Source organism: Cotesia glomerata, linkage group LG5, assembly GCF_020080835.1.
Source record: "Cotesia glomerata isolate CgM1 linkage group LG5, MPM_Cglom_v2.3, whole genome shotgun sequence".
Classification (NCBI taxonomy): Eukaryota; Metazoa; Arthropoda; class Insecta; order Hymenoptera; family Braconidae; genus Cotesia; species Cotesia glomerata.
In genome coordinates, this window is record NC_058162.1 from 22,570,346 (window position 1) to 22,587,351 (window position 17,006).

At 28.3% G+C, this 17,006-nt stretch overlaps 2 protein-coding genes across 10 annotated transcripts; both read right to left on the reverse strand.

Annotated features, from left to right (window-relative positions):
- Positions 1 to 311: 311 nt before the first annotated feature.
- On the reverse strand, positions 312 to 10,130 carry LOC123265842 (SWI/SNF-related matrix-associated actin-dependent regulator of chromatin subfamily A containing DEAD/H box 1 homolog). Of its 3 annotated transcripts, none has more exons than XM_044729770.1 (9): positions 9,934 to 10,130; positions 9,473 to 9,842; positions 9,180 to 9,370; positions 8,056 to 8,249; positions 5,827 to 6,389; positions 2,880 to 3,912; positions 2,586 to 2,798; positions 985 to 1,091; positions 312 to 893 (listed from the first exon to the last, which is right to left on the reverse strand). In XM_044729770.1, the coding sequence occupies exons 2-9, from the start codon at positions 9,606 to 9,608 to the stop codon at positions 751 to 753; spliced, it is 2,580 nt and encodes an 859-aa protein (XP_044585705.1). In that variant the 5' UTR covers positions 9,609 to 9,842; positions 9,934 to 10,130; the 3' UTR covers positions 312 to 750. The 3 variants fall into 3 exon arrangements, with proteins under 3 accessions (XP_044585705.1, XP_044585706.1, XP_044585704.1); XM_044729771.1 differs by having other exon boundaries at positions 9,930 to 10,130; XM_044729769.1 differs by having other exon boundaries at positions 9,917 to 10,130.
- A 1,382-nt stretch (positions 10,131 to 11,512) lies between these two features.
- On the reverse strand, positions 11,513 to 13,634 carry LOC123265845 (integrator complex subunit 6 homolog). 7 transcript variants are annotated; one of them, XM_044729784.1, is made up of 3 exons: positions 13,307 to 13,634; positions 12,024 to 13,180; positions 11,513 to 11,944 (listed from the first exon to the last, which is right to left on the reverse strand). In XM_044729784.1, exons 1-3 carry the CDS (start codon positions 13,557 to 13,559, stop codon positions 11,651 to 11,653), a joined length of 1,704 nt encoding a protein of 567 aa, XP_044585719.1. In that variant the 5' UTR covers positions 13,560 to 13,634; the 3' UTR covers positions 11,513 to 11,650. The 7 variants fall into 7 exon arrangements, with proteins under 7 accessions (XP_044585719.1, XP_044585715.1, XP_044585717.1 ...); XM_044729780.1 differs by having other exon boundaries at positions 12,024 to 13,243; positions 13,289 to 13,634; XM_044729782.1 differs by having other exon boundaries at positions 13,271 to 13,634.
- Positions 13,635 to 17,006: the final 3,372 nt, after the last annotated feature.

The following is a 17,006-nucleotide window of genomic DNA, read 5'->3' on the forward strand; positions in this document are numbered from 1 at the left end:
ATTTTTTTGAAGAAATGGAAAACTTAAAAAATATCATAAATTTCTTTTTTTTTTTTTTTTTCAATTTTTTATGCTTTAAAAAAAATACCGTATTTATAAGTACTAATTAGTAAATTAATTTTGTAAATAATATGACAAAAATTCTAGATTTTTTTATTTTTTAAAAATATAAATATTTTTCTAAACTTTTAATAAATAATTCATAAATCCAATATAAAAAATGAAGAAAAAATATATGTCCATTTTTTATGACCAAAAAATTGTGGAGCTTTACATCTAAATAAAATTGATAATAATAATAATAAATATCATACAATCAAATGATCTTTATTAAAGAGATTCGAACCATTTTAATAAAATCCTCCAGTACAAAGTTATTTATTAAATTACAGAGCAAAAAAAAAAAATAAATGTAAAAGGTTGATTTAAATTATAAATAAATAGTGGAATGTGATTTGGCGTGAACAAAGTCTCAAAGTAAATTGATTTAGCTACACGAGAGTAAAATTACACGTGTGATGGTATGGCAAAATAAAATGAAATAAAATAGAATTAATATAAATATTAATAGTAAAAGTAATACGTAGTATCAAACATGAGTGAATCAACAGTAAAAATAATATGGGGGCAGTCGTCTCGTATACAACTTTACATGAATTTTACAATTTTTTTTAATTATTTCAAAAAATGTGTCTCACAATTGTGCTAAAATCTTCATGCTTTAATACCGCAGTTGAGTACAAAATAATTTTAAAATTCTTCGACTTTAATGTCGTCCCAAGATTTGTTAGAGGCCTTCGTCGGACTCAGAGAGAGCGATTTGTTGTGGATATCTTGACCTAGTGTCATTTTGAGCAGTCTCAAGACACTTTTTCTATCAGTGTTTTCATTCTCTGTAATATCAAATAATAACAGAAATTATCATTATTTTTTTTATTGAATGTAAATATTTCAGTAAATATAAAACAGATATAGTAAAATTACCTTCATTTTCAGTTACTTGTGCTTCTAAGTGTAATTTCTCTTGAGCAATTTCATACATTCCTTCTTCAATAGTATTTTCAGCTAACAATCTTATTATGCGGACAGGGCTATAGATAAAAATAAAAATTAATTTTGGATTTTTTTTATGTAACAAAAAAATTATACAAAAAGATGATTACTGATAATTAGACAAGAAATTATCATGTAATTATTATTTTATGTTTTTAATTAAATATTTAGTCTTCATTCGGTTTTAAAAAATATATATATTATAATACTAGATAATTTTTTTTTCTAAAACTTTGACAATAAGTCAAGAACAATAGATCACTGAAAAAAAAAATTAACTTGATTTAAGCAGAAAAATTCTTGAATTGAAAAATTTTTATTTTCAAGAATTTTTTTTTGCATCAAGTTAATTTTTTACAGTGTTGGGATCAGAAAATATTAATCATGAACACTAAGATAACATTAAATGTGAAATTAATTAATTAATACAATTCAATTGAAATAAATAAACTTAGTAATTAATCATCGTATTGTAAGAGTGTTTATGACTAATATTTTCTGATCTTAACATAAGGTAAAAGACCCAGTTATTGACACTGGCCTAGTGATTGACCCTTGCAATTTTATTTTAATTAAAAAAAAAAAAAAACAAATCAACGCTAAGAAATTAATAAATATAATTTTTAAATTATAAATTTTAAGAAAATTGTTTTTTTTTGAGAACATTTAATTTTTTTAATTAGCATAAAATTGCAAGTATCAAACAACTAGGCCAGTGTCAATAATTGGGTCTTTTACATTACATATTTTTTACTTACTGTCATGATTTTTTATATTAAATTTATTTACAGTTTTTAAATTTTTCCGGTAAAAAAATTATCTTTTATAATAAACATGCATTCTTCAAAATCTGGTGATTAAAAATCTAGTCAAAGCTTAAAATAATAGGGTAGAAGTACCTTTTTTGGCCACTTAATTTTCAAAATATTTGTGTAAATCGTCTAGCAGCTAAGAACAATTACGTCTCTTTTAAAATGTCTAACTTCGCCACTGTCACCTTCGAGCACTCTTTTATTGTATCTAGTATTCGTTTATGGCAAGAGCTACCAAGTGATATTATTAACTCCTATTTCCTCAAGAGCTTCAAAAATAAAGCGTTTGAATTCTTCCTCAATCTTGAACTATCAAACAGTTTGTAACTCTATTAATGATCCAGTTTGGCTTGTTTGAATTTACTCAATGTTACTAATGTAATTTATTGCATTGCATTGTATTATAATGTTTCTATTTTATTATTTAACTACACTATTTAGTTATTACTCATCAATTATATCTAAACTTTGTATTATTTCCATCCGGCTAAGCCTTGGGATATAAATCTAATAAATAAATAAATATTCCTATAAGCGCAAGACTTTCTGAATTCAATCCGTATAAATGTACTAATTCATAAATTCTATAAAAATTCTACTTAAATAGTTAAATTTTTTACAAATTCACTAAAATATCAAGTGGCCAAAAATGGTACTAAGATGGCCAAAACCGGTACTTCTACCATAATAAATAATAAATTATAATATAAAAAAATTTACTTTTTTTGACCCATACGATGAGATCGATCTTCCGCTTGTTTATCATTGTAAGGATTAAAATCAATATCGTGAATAATTACTGTATCTGCAGCAGTTAAATTAATACCTAATCCACCAGCTCTTGTGGACAAAAGAAATACAAATATTGATGAGTCTTCAGTAAATTCATCGATCAAAGCCTGTCTATCAGGAACTGGCGTTTGACCATCCAGTCTGCAGAAAAAAAAAAAAAAAAAAAAAAATAGAACCAAATTTATCCAAAAAAAAAAAAAAAAAATCCTTTTCAATACTTGCCTTAAAAATTTGTGGCAGCGTATAGTCAGATATTCTTCAAGAATATCCAACAGCATAGTAAATTGACTAAAAATCAAAACTCTATGTCCGTCTTTTTTCATCACAGGAAGGAGCTCGTCGAGTTTCTCCAGCTTTGCGGACTGAAGAACCATTTCTTGAGGCAACCCGTACCCCGCAAGACACCTGTGGAACCTTGTCAGTCCAAGAATAGCATAATCCGACATCCAATAGAGATCATCGAAAACATGATCAGGATTTGTTTCTTTATAAGTCGAATCCTTGGCGAGTTTCTTGGCCATTGGACGCAGCTTGCTTTCATCGTAAAAATTCCGGTGCAAAAGCGGATGATTAGCCAGCTTCCTGAGCTGCATCATCATACCAGGACCATTGAAAGGGACTCCACTGCCAGCTTCTTCCGAAAACTCGCTCATTAACTCTTTGTACATCTCCCTCTGCTTTTCAGTGAGGCTGCACTTGATTACCTCGTCGGTCTTCAACGGCAAATCTTTAAGTACCTGAGATTTGAGACGACGCAGCACGAAGGGTCGCATTATCTGCTTAGCGTTTTTTACCTGCTCACGCTCAAAGAACGGCTGATCCTTAGCCGCTGCTGCGATTTTTGGATTCTTCGAGAACAAGCTTTTCAGGTCGTTCTGTTTACCAGCGAATAAGGACGGCATGACGAACATCAGCAACGACATCAACTCCAAGAGATTATTCTGCAGCGGGGTACCCGTCAGCAGGATACGATGCTTTGCGTTTATTCTTACTAGATTTTCGTATCTAATTGTGCTCATATTTTTTAGCATATGTGCCTCGTCAACAACGACGTAGGTGATCGGCAGGACTCGAAACAGACGACGCTCTTCTGGTGTGCTGCTGGTCAGGTTGTAAGTTGTTATGATTACGTCCACGTCGTCTAACTCTCCTTGACGCCAGCCCATTCTGATGTCTTTCCGCTCGTCTGGGTTCCCGTAATACTGTACGATGTTTAGGCCTGGTGACCAACGCTCGAATTCGTTGATCCAATTATCTGTGTGAAATTTATTTTTAATAATTTCATTTGATATCAGTTATTAATTTGAGGGGTCATACGCACTTAAAAGGCAAAAAAAGGAAATTTTTAATCATTTTTTTTAAAGAGACTTTTTAATTTATTAATATGAAAATTTATATTAGTGATTTTTAATTTTAAAAATTTTAGTAATTATTTACAAGTGGGGTCAACCTTATTTTGGGCTGTAATTAGGTGAAAAATTAACATTTTTTAATTTTTTTTATTCTGCTTGTTTTTACGGCGCATTTATAATAAAAAATATCGTTAATAAATTGGTATTGAAAAATTAAGGGGTTAAATTTGATGATACTAAAATCAGCAGATAGTTAACTAAAAAAAAAAATAAAATATATATATTTTAGAAAAATATTTTTAAAAAATTCAATTTTTAGGTTTTTAGATTTTTGGTTTGGAAAATTTTTTTTTCTGAATTTTTTCGTGTAATTCATTTATTGAAAAACTATCAAATTTTTCTTAATTAAAATAATTTCAATTTTTTAATGAAGATTTTTTGTTAATTTTTTTTTCTAATATGAAATTGTTAAAAAAAAATTTTAGAAATTATTTACAAGTGAGGTCAACCCCATTTTGAGCCATAACTAGGTGAAAAATTAACATTTTTAACTTTTTTTTATTCTACTTGTTTTAACGGCGCATTTATGATAAAAAATGTCGTGAAAGGAAAAAATAAAGATTTCGATGGCTTTTTTTGCTTTTAAAAATTGGAAAAAAATTTTGGCTCTCATTTTTTTTGGATAAAATTTCTATTTTATCTTTTTTTAATCTTTGTGATATTTTTTTTTGAAAAGTACATAAAAAAACGAACAATTAAAAAAAAAAAAATTGAACATCACAATTTTCTAAAAAATTTATAAATTTGTTAAAATTGTGATAATCAAATTTTTTTCTTAATTGTTCATTTTTTTATATTTTTCAAAAAAAAATATATCAATAAAATAAAATAGAAATTTCGTTCAAAAAAATGAAAATTAAAATGTTTGACCCCTATCACTTGTAAATATTTACCAAAATTTTTTTTTCTAGCTCCTATAGATCTACGAGAGGTCTTCTAAAAAAGATCGATTTTCACTAAAAATTTTAGCTTTAAATTGAATGACCCTAAAATTAACAGACATCAATTCATTTCTTGATTTTTATAAGAATTAAATTACTACGAAAAAATTTTACATCTAGAAATTAAAAAAAAATTACAAGTTAAACATAAAAAATCATTTTTTTTATGATTGATTTTTTAAAAATATAAAAAAAATTATCAAATGTCTACTGATTTCAGTATCACTTAATGACATTAAAGTTAACAATCATTTGATAATTTGTTAATTTTATTTAATAAACAAATTTTTTTTTAATTATTTTCAAAAAATTGCATTTATATTTATATTAAAAAATTATTAAATATCTGCTAAATTAATTTTCATTATCATTTAAGTTGATTATAAAAATAGAAAATATTTATCTGAATTATTAATCCTTGAATCAATGATTGAAAAATATAGTTAAGATAACTGTATAAAAATAAGACACTGATCTTATCATCCGTTTTTGAAAAATCTTGCTCACCTACGTTGAAAATACAATTTTGAGAAAAAATTATATTTATAATTATAATTATAAAAATATTTATCCTAGTAAAAATAAATTTTCTGTTTTATAGTTAAAAATAAAATTAAATCAATTGATTCTTTAACTTCTCAGTGCGTATAACCTTTTAGTATAAAATCTATAGAAGATTAAATATAATAAAAATGCTTTTATAAAAATTTATCAGTACTTTTATACTAATAAAAAAATCATTAAAATATTGACTCAAAGCATTTTCATCAAACTTAATCATTTATAACTCATAAAAAATAAAGAAAAAAAAATTACTCATTGTAGAGCTAGGAACAATAATCAGATGCGGTCCGTCATTTTCTCCGACCAAATTAGCCTCCTTTAAGTACGTGAGGAAAGCAATAACTTGAATGGTCTTCCCAAGACCCATTTCATCAGCGAGAATACCATTTACGTTCTGTGAGTGCAGGACAGCGAGCCAGTTTATCCCAACCATTTGATAAGAGGTCAGCTTCAACTCCGGAGACAAACCTTTCGGCTGTTCTTTTATCATCGAGGCACCAGCTGCTACCGCTTTCTCCATATTCGCGGAGAGTCTTAGGCACTTTTTCATCAGGACCTCGACGACATTGCGAGTCGCCAGGAGCACCTGGGCTGAGTTAAGTAACTCAGTGTCCAGATATTTGTTGTGCTGGAACTTATCAACCATGTCCCGCCAGTCTTCGAATGGCCGAGCAGTTATTATCGCTTCAGCCTTCTTCTGCGAGCACTGATGCATCATCAGCAGCTCCGCCAAAATGGCTGTCTGCATGAAATCAAATACTGCTTTCTTGTCACCAGTTAGATCGTTGGACACTTCTACGTCCGAATCATCATCACTGGAAATTATTAATTAATTATAACTGACTATGAAAACAATTTATTATGGCCTGTTTAAAAGTGTAATAAATTATGGTATTATTGCTTTAACAATTCTGTTAAACCGTTAGTCAAAATTCAAATTAAATTAATCAGTAAAATGAAAATAAGCAATGAGTCGTTGATACCTTTAAAAATAAAAGATACTTTTGTTGTTAATGCTCTTTTATATTATTACAATGATTGTAAAATATTTTATTCTGAAAGGATACTTAATACTCGTAATAGGCAGTTAATTTTACCTAAAGTTAAGAAGACTATTAACACCAAAAATGCTTAAGGTCAAAGACCCAGTTATTGACTCTGGCCTAGTTATTGATATTTGCAATTTTATTTTAATTAAAAAAAAAAAAAGAAAAAAAAAATTAACTCTAATAAATTAATAAATATAATTTTTTAATTATAAATTTTAAGATAATTGATTTTTTGAGAACGTTTTATTTTTTTAGTTAGAATAAAATTGCATGAGTCAAACAAATAGGCCAGTGTCAATAACTGGGTCTTTTACCTTACTATGTAGCAGTTAAAGGGAATAGCCACTGTGAAATTTCAAAAAAATAAAAAAATTTTTTTTTTATTAAATCAAAGTTTATACATTCAAGAATATGTATCTAGAATTTTATATGAAAATTCCGAAAATTATTTGAGTTATAGTCATTTTTGTGACAGCGTGTCAAATGACCATTGCACGGGCGGCGCTCCGACGAAAACGCGCTTTTCTCGAAACTACTTTTTTTTTTTGAACTGGTGGGAATTATAATTTGCATAAATATGAACCGATTTGCAACTTTTTTTTCCGCATTCGTCTATTCAGTAGCTATCGTTGCACATAGGGGAAATTGAAAATTTTGATTTTTACGATTTTTTAAGACTGTTTGAATTCAAAAAAATGAGAAAAAAAAACGAACAAATTTTTAAGATGTCACCATTTTTTTTAAATCCAAATTATTAAAATCTCCTACGTGCAACGATAGCCACATGCATTCCGATTACAACGCTGCTTCGTTTTTTTGTTTGAGATAATCCGTTTTTGAGTTAGAGATCACACCGTGGTAGGGGAAATTTTTTTGGTGCTCCACAAAAATGCTAATAACTTTGTAACAACATGATATTTTTTAATAAAAATTTAGAAGAATAATCTTTAATGTATACTATATAAAACAAAAAAAAACCCGATCCACAAATTCCTTTATTACCCCAGTCAACAAAATTCCCAAAAATCACCTATTTTTTCGATCTTCACAGTGGCTATCCCCCTTAAATATTATAATAAACTACCGAATGAGTTAAAAACACTGAATATATCCAAGAAGGTTCTAAGAAGAAAAATTTGCAAATTTATTAGAAATCTGAATTGTTAGAAACTTATGATTTTATCTATGCTTTAGAGATGACTGTATAGCAATTTGTGTTATGACATTTGTAATTATGTGCGTATCTTTTCTATTGAAATTTTTTTGAATTGTAAAAAGTATGCGTAATTTTGGTGTTTTTCTTTTTTTTCTGGTTTCTATGTACAGGTTTAATGCATCTCCATAGAATGTATATCCAAAAGTAGATAAATAAATAAATAATTAAATAAAAGCCTGTATTTTTTTAGTAAAAAATAAACTGTGGGTTTATTACCTGTCAAATACTTTACTTTTATAGGTCTTTTCATCGGAATCAGGTTCACCATCTTCTTCATCCATATTTCGACCTTTTCTACGTTTTTTTTTATTTGATTTACTAGAAGTTTTTTTTCTTTTTTTAGTTGTACTCAATCGAGCTTTAGCCTTGTCTAAGTCCCAATCGACGGTAATTAATACTTCTTGTAAATCCTGTGGGTGTAAATTAATTAGTTTATAAATAAAATTGTCTAACTGAAAATTACAGACATCTGATAGTTTTTTTTTTTTTTTTTTTTTAATTAAAAAATAACACAGGTCAATTTTTTAATAAATTAATTAAATTTAATAATCATTAAAAAATTAACTTTTGTATAAATAATAATTAAAAAGACAAAAATTACTGATGGAGATGCTTAAAATTAATGAAAACAATTTTAATTGAAATGATTATGACTTTTGAAACAAGTGAGTAAAAATAATGTTATTAAAATTTTCACTTAAATATTATTAAAATTAATTTAGCAGATTTTTAATAATTTTAAGGATTTTGATAACAAATTATTGCAAATAAAAAATTCGGAAAAAAAATTAAAAATGCAATTTTTTTTAAATAATTTTTTCGAACAAATTTGTTTGTTAAAAAAAAAATTAAAAACTTGTCAAGTGACTGCTAACTCAAATGTCATTTAAATATTTAATAATTAAAAAACTAAATTTTTCTATAGCAAATTGAAATCTCGGAAAAAATTTTAAAGTTATGAAAGATTCATATTATTTCATTAAAATTATTATAAAATAATAATAATAATTTGTAACAAAAAATGGCGCGATCATTCTGGGGGTGTTTGTTTTTCAGGAAAATTGTGGATTATTATTATTATTTTATAATTTTAATGAAATAATATGAATTTTTCATAACTAAAAAATTTTTTCCGGTCTATTTTTTCTGATTACCAACAAATCGGCACTTGAAAAATTTTAACTAAAAAAAAAGTTATAAAAAACACGTGGTTCAAATTTATCAATCATCTAGATTACTCCAAACATTTAAAAGCAAGTAATTGAATAAACACTCAGATGTCCATGACCTTCAGTTAAACAAAATCTAGACAACAAATCTTAAAAATAAAAAATACAAACATCTGTGTCACGGTTAGGGTACAAATTAATCAGGTACGCAAGCTTTTCGTCTTTGTCATTAGTATCACCATTACTCTTGGCATCGAATTTTTTAACAGGTGTTCCAGCATCACTGTCACTGTCTTCGATCCGGTTCACTGCTTTACGACGTACTTGGATATCCGGACTCGCCAAATTGCTATCTTCGTCAGCTGATTAATAAAGAACAACTCATTATTAAAAATATCAATAATGACAATAACAAAAAAGAGCAGCAACCGGTTTGGAGGTTTAGTTGACCAAAAAGTACTTACACATTTTCAATTTATCAAGAGGTTTCTTTTGAAAACGAAATCTCCGGAGATTGTTGGCTAGAGTTGGACTGACTGCGTCCTGGTTATTATTGTTATTACTCGAACTGTTATTATTATTAGTAATTGAGTCGGACATGGCATCAGTAAACTTGCTTTTCCGAGTCTTGACAAATAATGATGGACTGACGCTCGTGGAAATACATTTTTATATTAGCAGACAATGTGTGTGGATTTAATATATATCTATATCTATATATATATGTATAAATATAAATGTTAATGTAACTACTAGATACTTCCAATAAATTTCACACAGTATAATGTCGTAGATGAGACCGAAGATAAACAGTAATTATTGTCTATAAAAAACCTGCAATAAAATATATTAAATTATTAATCAATTGTAATATTGGACACTCAGTAATAGATTTAATAATTAGTTACAGTAAAGTAAAACCTACACTTGAGATAGTTTGAAGAATTAAGAAGTGGAGTCAGTCAAGTGATGCGAATATAAAGACGGCATCAACTGTATCCCGTACTACGGTGTACGGTTTTTGTATTTTTCTTCCCTTTTTTTCTATTATTTCATTTTCCTCAGTTCCAGGATGTCTTAGTATTAGTGTAATTTTATGTACTATAGTATACTACATTTTATTTTACACATTACAAAACACTAAGTACACAAAGAAACGAAAATGGTCTGCATGACCATCGTCGCGCCATTTTAACGTCAGCTGATAATTTTTGTAATAACCCGCTAAAAAAATTTTTAAAATTTAAATGAACGAATTTTGAAATTGAAATGGAAATTAATTAATTAAAAATTACTTTTTTTTTTTTTTAATTAATGTTTAGCGCCTCTAGCAACTAATAAAAGTGAATAAAAATTAGAAATTTAAATTGGCGCCAAAAAATATTAGTTTTAAAAATCGCGCCAAATTCAAAAATGTAATTTTGATAAAATTTCCTAATTTTTTTAGATGACTTTAAAAATAATCATTTAAATCAGAAAAATTGTAATTATATGTTTTTACATTTATTTAAATGTAATTTGTTTTGTTTATTAATTTAATGTGAAATGAGAAATTTATAAAAAATTTTTTAATGATTTTTGCAAAGAGACTAAATATTATTATCTAATATTTTTAAGATTTAAAAATGATTATGTTAATATGGAAATTAAATTAAGATAGCCGACATCTAAAAATTAAAAAAATTTTATTATTGAAAAAATTGTAACAAAAAAAATAAAAAAAAATTTCATTCGTAAAAAAATTTAAAAACTATAAATGCAATTTTTAAAAAATATTTTTTAGTTCTAATTTAATAAATGAAAAAAAAATCAAAAAATTGAAAACGTTGGCTAACTTTAGTATTAAGGTAAAAGCCCCAATAGATGATCATGTACCAGTATATGATCACTCCATGTATTTGTATACCTATATTTGTGAATATAGATATACAGATACATGTCCATGTGTATGGGTTCCCATATTTGGAATCACGTCGGGTTCCCGTATAGGATCACTCCAGAGTGATCATATACTGGTACGTGATCATCTATTGGGGCTTTTACCTTATATATTAAAGTTAATAATAATTAAAAATTTTTTTACAAATAAAAACTTATTTTTATCGAAGCGATAAATAAATTTAATTAATAAAAAACAAAATTTATTTATTTATTTATTTATTAGGTTTAAATGCCAAGGCACAAAGCCGAATGGCAAAAATGATATACATAAAATTATAATTCACATAAGTACCGCTAATATGTACATAATGGAAATAAAAATTTACATGATAGCTTAAAATATAAAATTTACATAATGATTAAGTGGACATAATGTTTTTAATCATAATAAAATGGCATTTTAAATAACTAAAATGTGTTTTTAATATCTGTAATAAATTAATACTTACTAAGTCGAACTATTTTTCCATTAATGACCTTATTAACTTAAAATACTAGTTAGAAAAATATAACTAAAATAAATATAAAATAAAAACTAATTGAAAAGTGATCAGAACAAAAAATTTGCAAAATATAATCTAGTATTTATTTTAAAGAAATAAAAAAAATTGAACAAATATCAATCTTACAAATAACCATTAAGTTACTTAAAAAATTAACAAATAAAATAATAATAATCGTACAAACTCACAAAAACTTAATTAATTTTTAAACTTTTTTCTATCACTAATTTTAGAGCCACTGGAGTCTTTATTATTTTCAGAACTTTTCAATGAATTTTTCTTCAGCGAAGTTAACACCTGAGCCGGTGGAGAAACGCTTGCGACTTTGCCATCCTGAGGTTGTACTTCATGTGAGTCAGCACTTGACTTTACTTCTGAAGAATCAAACTCTGCACCTTTATCAGCCGGTACAGACCGCGAAAAGTATCTCTTCATCAAGTTGTCTGGTGCCATCTGTCCTTGACCCACATGTTGGTCCGGTCGTCCAGTGACCTGTAACAAAAAACCGAAAATTTATAAATTTATCCAATAAAAACAAGTTTACAAAAAAACAATAATAGTAAAAACTTACAGGGTTTAACTGAGAAATTTGGTTGTTGAGATCATCATTGTTAGCAGCACGAAAACTGGGGTACCTATAAATCTGCTGTTCTCTCGGAACTTCAAAGTTTCCTGCCCAAGATCCTGGACTAGGTTGAAATCTGTTGAAATTTAAATCACTTTGGACTCCACAAATGTGTGATTGAAGCGGTGCATTTGAATTAACTTGGGGATCAAATGGCCCCGGTTGGTTGAATTGTCCCAGTCCGTATCCATTGAATGGTCCAGATTGATACACTTGCCCAGAATAAAATTGCCCTTGTTGATTAGCTTCTACAGGTAGATGTAATAACTGTCCATTATTATTATTACTATTCCCAGCATCAACTTGTTGAGTTACTTCAAAAGAAGCACCAGAATTATATCCTGAAGAAACAGTCTCTGATGATGAAGAAGATGATAAAGAAGAAGAAGAAGAAGAAGACTCAGACTCTGCAACAGAACTAGATCCATTTTTATTCAAGCACGCATTCATAAGTTTGGAACTTCCAACGAGAATTTGAGGAAAAACTGGCGTTTGGTGTTGAATAATCGGGAACTGGACGTACATAACCGAGGACTGAGTGTCTGCTGGCGGCAATACTACGTAAGTGTCTTGATCGCATTTCGTTGACTCATCACATTTATGCTCGACTACTTTTTCAGTGTGGGTGTTGTTGGAGCACGAGTTTTGCATTTGGACTGCCGGTGTGTTCATGTGGAGGTAAATGTCTGGCTGCGGAACTGGATGCGACTCGAATTGCACGACAATTGGAGGCTGAGTTGGAGGTGGAGGTGGAGGATTGTCTACTGCTACTACTACTGGTGGTTGTGGTGCTGGTTGTGGAGCAGGTACAACGCATGGATGGCAGCAGGTTGTTAGTTGACCTCCTTGTGATGAAGTCGATCCTGGTTGGAAAAGATATGTAGTTTCTCCGCTTAAAGATGATGATCCGTAATTATAATTTTCATTGGTTATAGTTCCTGTTCCTTTAGTTCCAGTAGTTCCTATTCCACCAACTCTAATGATTCTTGTATGTCCACCAGTTCCTGAAGTTCCAATTGTTCCTGTTGTTCCAGTATTTCCTGTAGTCTCAACGACTCTAATAGTTCCCGAATGCCCACCAGTTCCTGAAGTTCCAATAGTTCCTGTTGTTCCAGTATTTCCTGTAGTTTCAACGATTCTATAAGTTCCCGTAGTTCCAACAGTTCCTGTAGTTCCAATAATTCCAACATCTCCTGAAGTTCCAATAGTTCCAGTAGTTCCAATAGTTCCTGAAGCTCCTGCTCCCGAACAAGGACAACACTGAGATGAATCTGGCTGGACTAAATAATAAGTAGCTTGTTTTTTAGCTCTGCTGTTATTGACTCCCGTATGATTGGAAACTTTTGGCAACAATGAAGTGAATAATTTATCTTCCTTCGTCTTGAGATCAGTCTTGGTTTTAAGAGATTCGAGTTTTCCAGTCTTATTGTACGGCAGAGCGCAAGCTAGGCCGCACAATAAAAAGCCGAGTATTATCTTCATTGTTATATTATAATTAATTTACTACTTTAGGCAGATATTATCGGAATCAATGCCGAAGCCGAACTGATTGAAGTGCGTAAAAATGGCTTTTTATATGATCGTCCGAGGCATGAAATATATTGAACACCTTCGTTACCCCAAACAGTTGCGTTATGTATTGCAATACACTTTTTGACACATATTTTTTTGATATACTCGTTGGTAATTTTTTGCAAAGCTTGCATTTTTCTTTACTGCTTACTGGTGCTGATACTTCGACTGTTGAAAGAATTTTTAGTTATTTCGACATTCTTAATTAAAAAATTTGAAGAAATTGCATTATTGATTGCAATTATTTATAATAAAAAACAAAAATTTACATGTATTTTTATAAGAAGAAATATTTTTTATATTTTTCAAGAACTTCCGCATACTAGCCATAGTTCGAATTTATTTCATTGATAACTTTAGCTTCAAAAAAATTTGATTTTTTAGATATTTTAGTGCTAGAAATACTGAAAATTTAATTATTTTCAATCCCCTTGAAATTAAGAATTTCTTCTCAATGAGAATTAACATTAATCAATCATTTAGAATTCTTTTCTTCTAGCCACGGTTCTTAGAACGGTACACGGCAACAAAATTCTACGAAATTTTCTAATACAACTATCGTAACGCTGGACTATTATTGAATTAGTGGCAACTTTCAAATATTCTAGACGAAAATTTACTGTTTAGAAAAGATTATTTACAATTTACTATTGGAATTTTATCAAAGAATTATTGTATTAAATTCGATCAAAAAAAATACGATATTATTATCGTAAATAGTGAGAAAATAAAAAATGAGATCAAGAGTAAAATTATTATTATTTTTTTATTGATTTTTAAAATTTCCAGTGCTGTTAGAGACTTTTTAAGGCTCTCGCTAGTATTATTTGTTGATTAAAATTTACGGTAATAGATCGTAAAAATTATTAAATTCCTGTTTAAAAATATTCATTCGAAAAAATCAAAAAAATTCGCTCTATGCAAATTATATATCAATAGATATATACTAAGAAATTGAAGTTATTGAAAAAAATTTAAATCTCATGACAGTGAATTTTTTTCAATGAATATTTTTAAACAGGGATGAGCAGTATAGTTTACACAGAAAAAAAAATTACTTGAATCAAGTAAATAATTTTGAAGAAATTAATCTTGATATGAGTAAAAAAATTCTTAAACTAAGTAATTTTTCTTGGTTTAAGTAAATTTTACTTGATTCATGATAATTTTTTATTCTGTGTACCGTTACTATTTTATTTAATAAAAATTGCGATGATAAAATCGTAAAAATCCCTTTAATTTTCTCTTCGTGGATGTTTAATCTTCTAATCAGGTGATTTTTTATGATGATATTTAATGAAAAAATATCTTCCATAGTTTTGATAAACATAACTTTTTTTTTTTTTTTTAATTAATCGACTATAATCTAAGCATAATTTTACTTGATTCTCCATCTTTAAAAAAAATAATCGATGACACAATCAAGAAAAAAGTGAATATGCTTGCAATAATCGACTGCGTATATTAATATGAACTAATTTAATTTTATATTGAGTAATGTTAAAAAGTAGGTCGCATTCAATTATTTTTAATTAATATTTTTAAATAAAGTAGAAGATAATTCATAGTACTTTCAGAGGATATTTTGAAGATTTTGGTGTCACATCAGGATCAATGACAGCCATAAGGGAAGCAAGTACACTAGTAGATTGATCATTCTGATGAGACATCAAAAAGACTTTGTAACTTTTAAAAGTTTTTCAAAGATAATAGGCTGATTTTTGTTTTATTTCGATTTGTTATTTTTTATTCTGATGACGATGACTAATGACATAGATTCTTCCTGTCTGGATAATTAAACTCATATAGAGCGCGGAGTGAAAAATCAGCAACTCTATTTAATACGTAAAGAATAAGTTACATGTTGTACCTGAAGAAATGAAAAAATTAGAAAAACGGTAGACCCTGAAGGCCATCCGTGCAACTTCCCGCTCATTTCATACCTAGGTGCTTAAAATTGCACTATTGATGTTTTTGAGCTCTCCGAGCTCAAAAATACTATTTATGTGTTATTTTGAGCTCTTTGAGCTTAAAGAGATAACTTTTTATGCTTTTGAGCTCTTCGAGCTCAAAGGTCTGATAGAAGTTTGATAAAACACAATTTTTCAAATTTTTAAGCCGCAATAACTTTTGAATAAATGAACCGATTTTTACGCGGTTGGCAGCGATCGACGTGGTTTTTTTTTTGTTAAAAGCTGATTAGTTTTTGAAATTGATCGGTAGAGCCGTTTAAAAGTTATTCCAAAAAATGTCGGAGTTATGTTGAAAAAACACTTGTTTCCAAATATTTCGTCGAGGATATCTCTCGAACCAATCAACCGATTTTTACGTTCGAGGCGGCGATCGACGCAATTTTTTAATCTCTAAAAATTATTTCATTTCATCAAAAACGATCCGATAAGAAATGTCGAAGTTATGTGAAAAAAATACTTTTTTCGGTTTTCTTTCGTTCACGCTTCGCTATCTCTCGAACGAATCAACCGATTTTGACCGGATTAGCGGTGATCGACGTGGTTTTTCAAGGTTAAGGGCGGATTAGTTTTTGGAGTTGATCGATCGAGCCGTTTAAAAGTTATTCCAAAACAACCACTTTCAAAAATGATTTTTTTCTTATTTTTTTTTGAGATTTTTTAAAATTTCTCAAAATCTATCGGTCCGAATCGATTCAAATTCTCAGGAAATCTAAGTTTGAGGGAACCCTTTAGAACGCCGTTTGGTTGGTTCCGATCGGTTTAGTCGTTTAAAAGTTATAAGCGATTCACATACTTAGGGGGATAGTCAGGGAAGCTTCCTGTGACCTTCAAACGTCGAGATCTGATGAAAACTCGATTTTTGCAAAACGGGGTGAAAACAATAAATTCCCGATTTTTGAAAATCTTCGATTTTCTTAGCGGGAAGTTAAAAATATAAATATGTATCTCAAACGATAGATTTTATTTAACAAAAAATTAAAAATTAATTATTTTCAACTTAAATTCAACAAAATATTACCAGAAAAAATTTTGTGCTGCTTGGAATATAATTGCAAATATTGAGATATGAAATTCTTGATTAATGCTTCTCAATAAATAAAATTTTTTGTTTGAAATTTTAGATGTGTAATTTATATGAAATTACCTGGAATTCTTAACTAATCTAAATTATAGCATTAATTACGTTTATTTTATTATTTCTAAAGTGTTATTAAATTAAAATAAATTTAATAAAGTATAAAAGAAGAAATGAAGTTTAATTATATTTTTTCTACGATTTGAAGATATCTTTAAAACGCGCGCGCTATTTATTTGAATTCCCGCTAAATTTAAAATTTCAATTTCATATTTTTTAAATTTCAACTAAAATAAATGTTTAATTAAA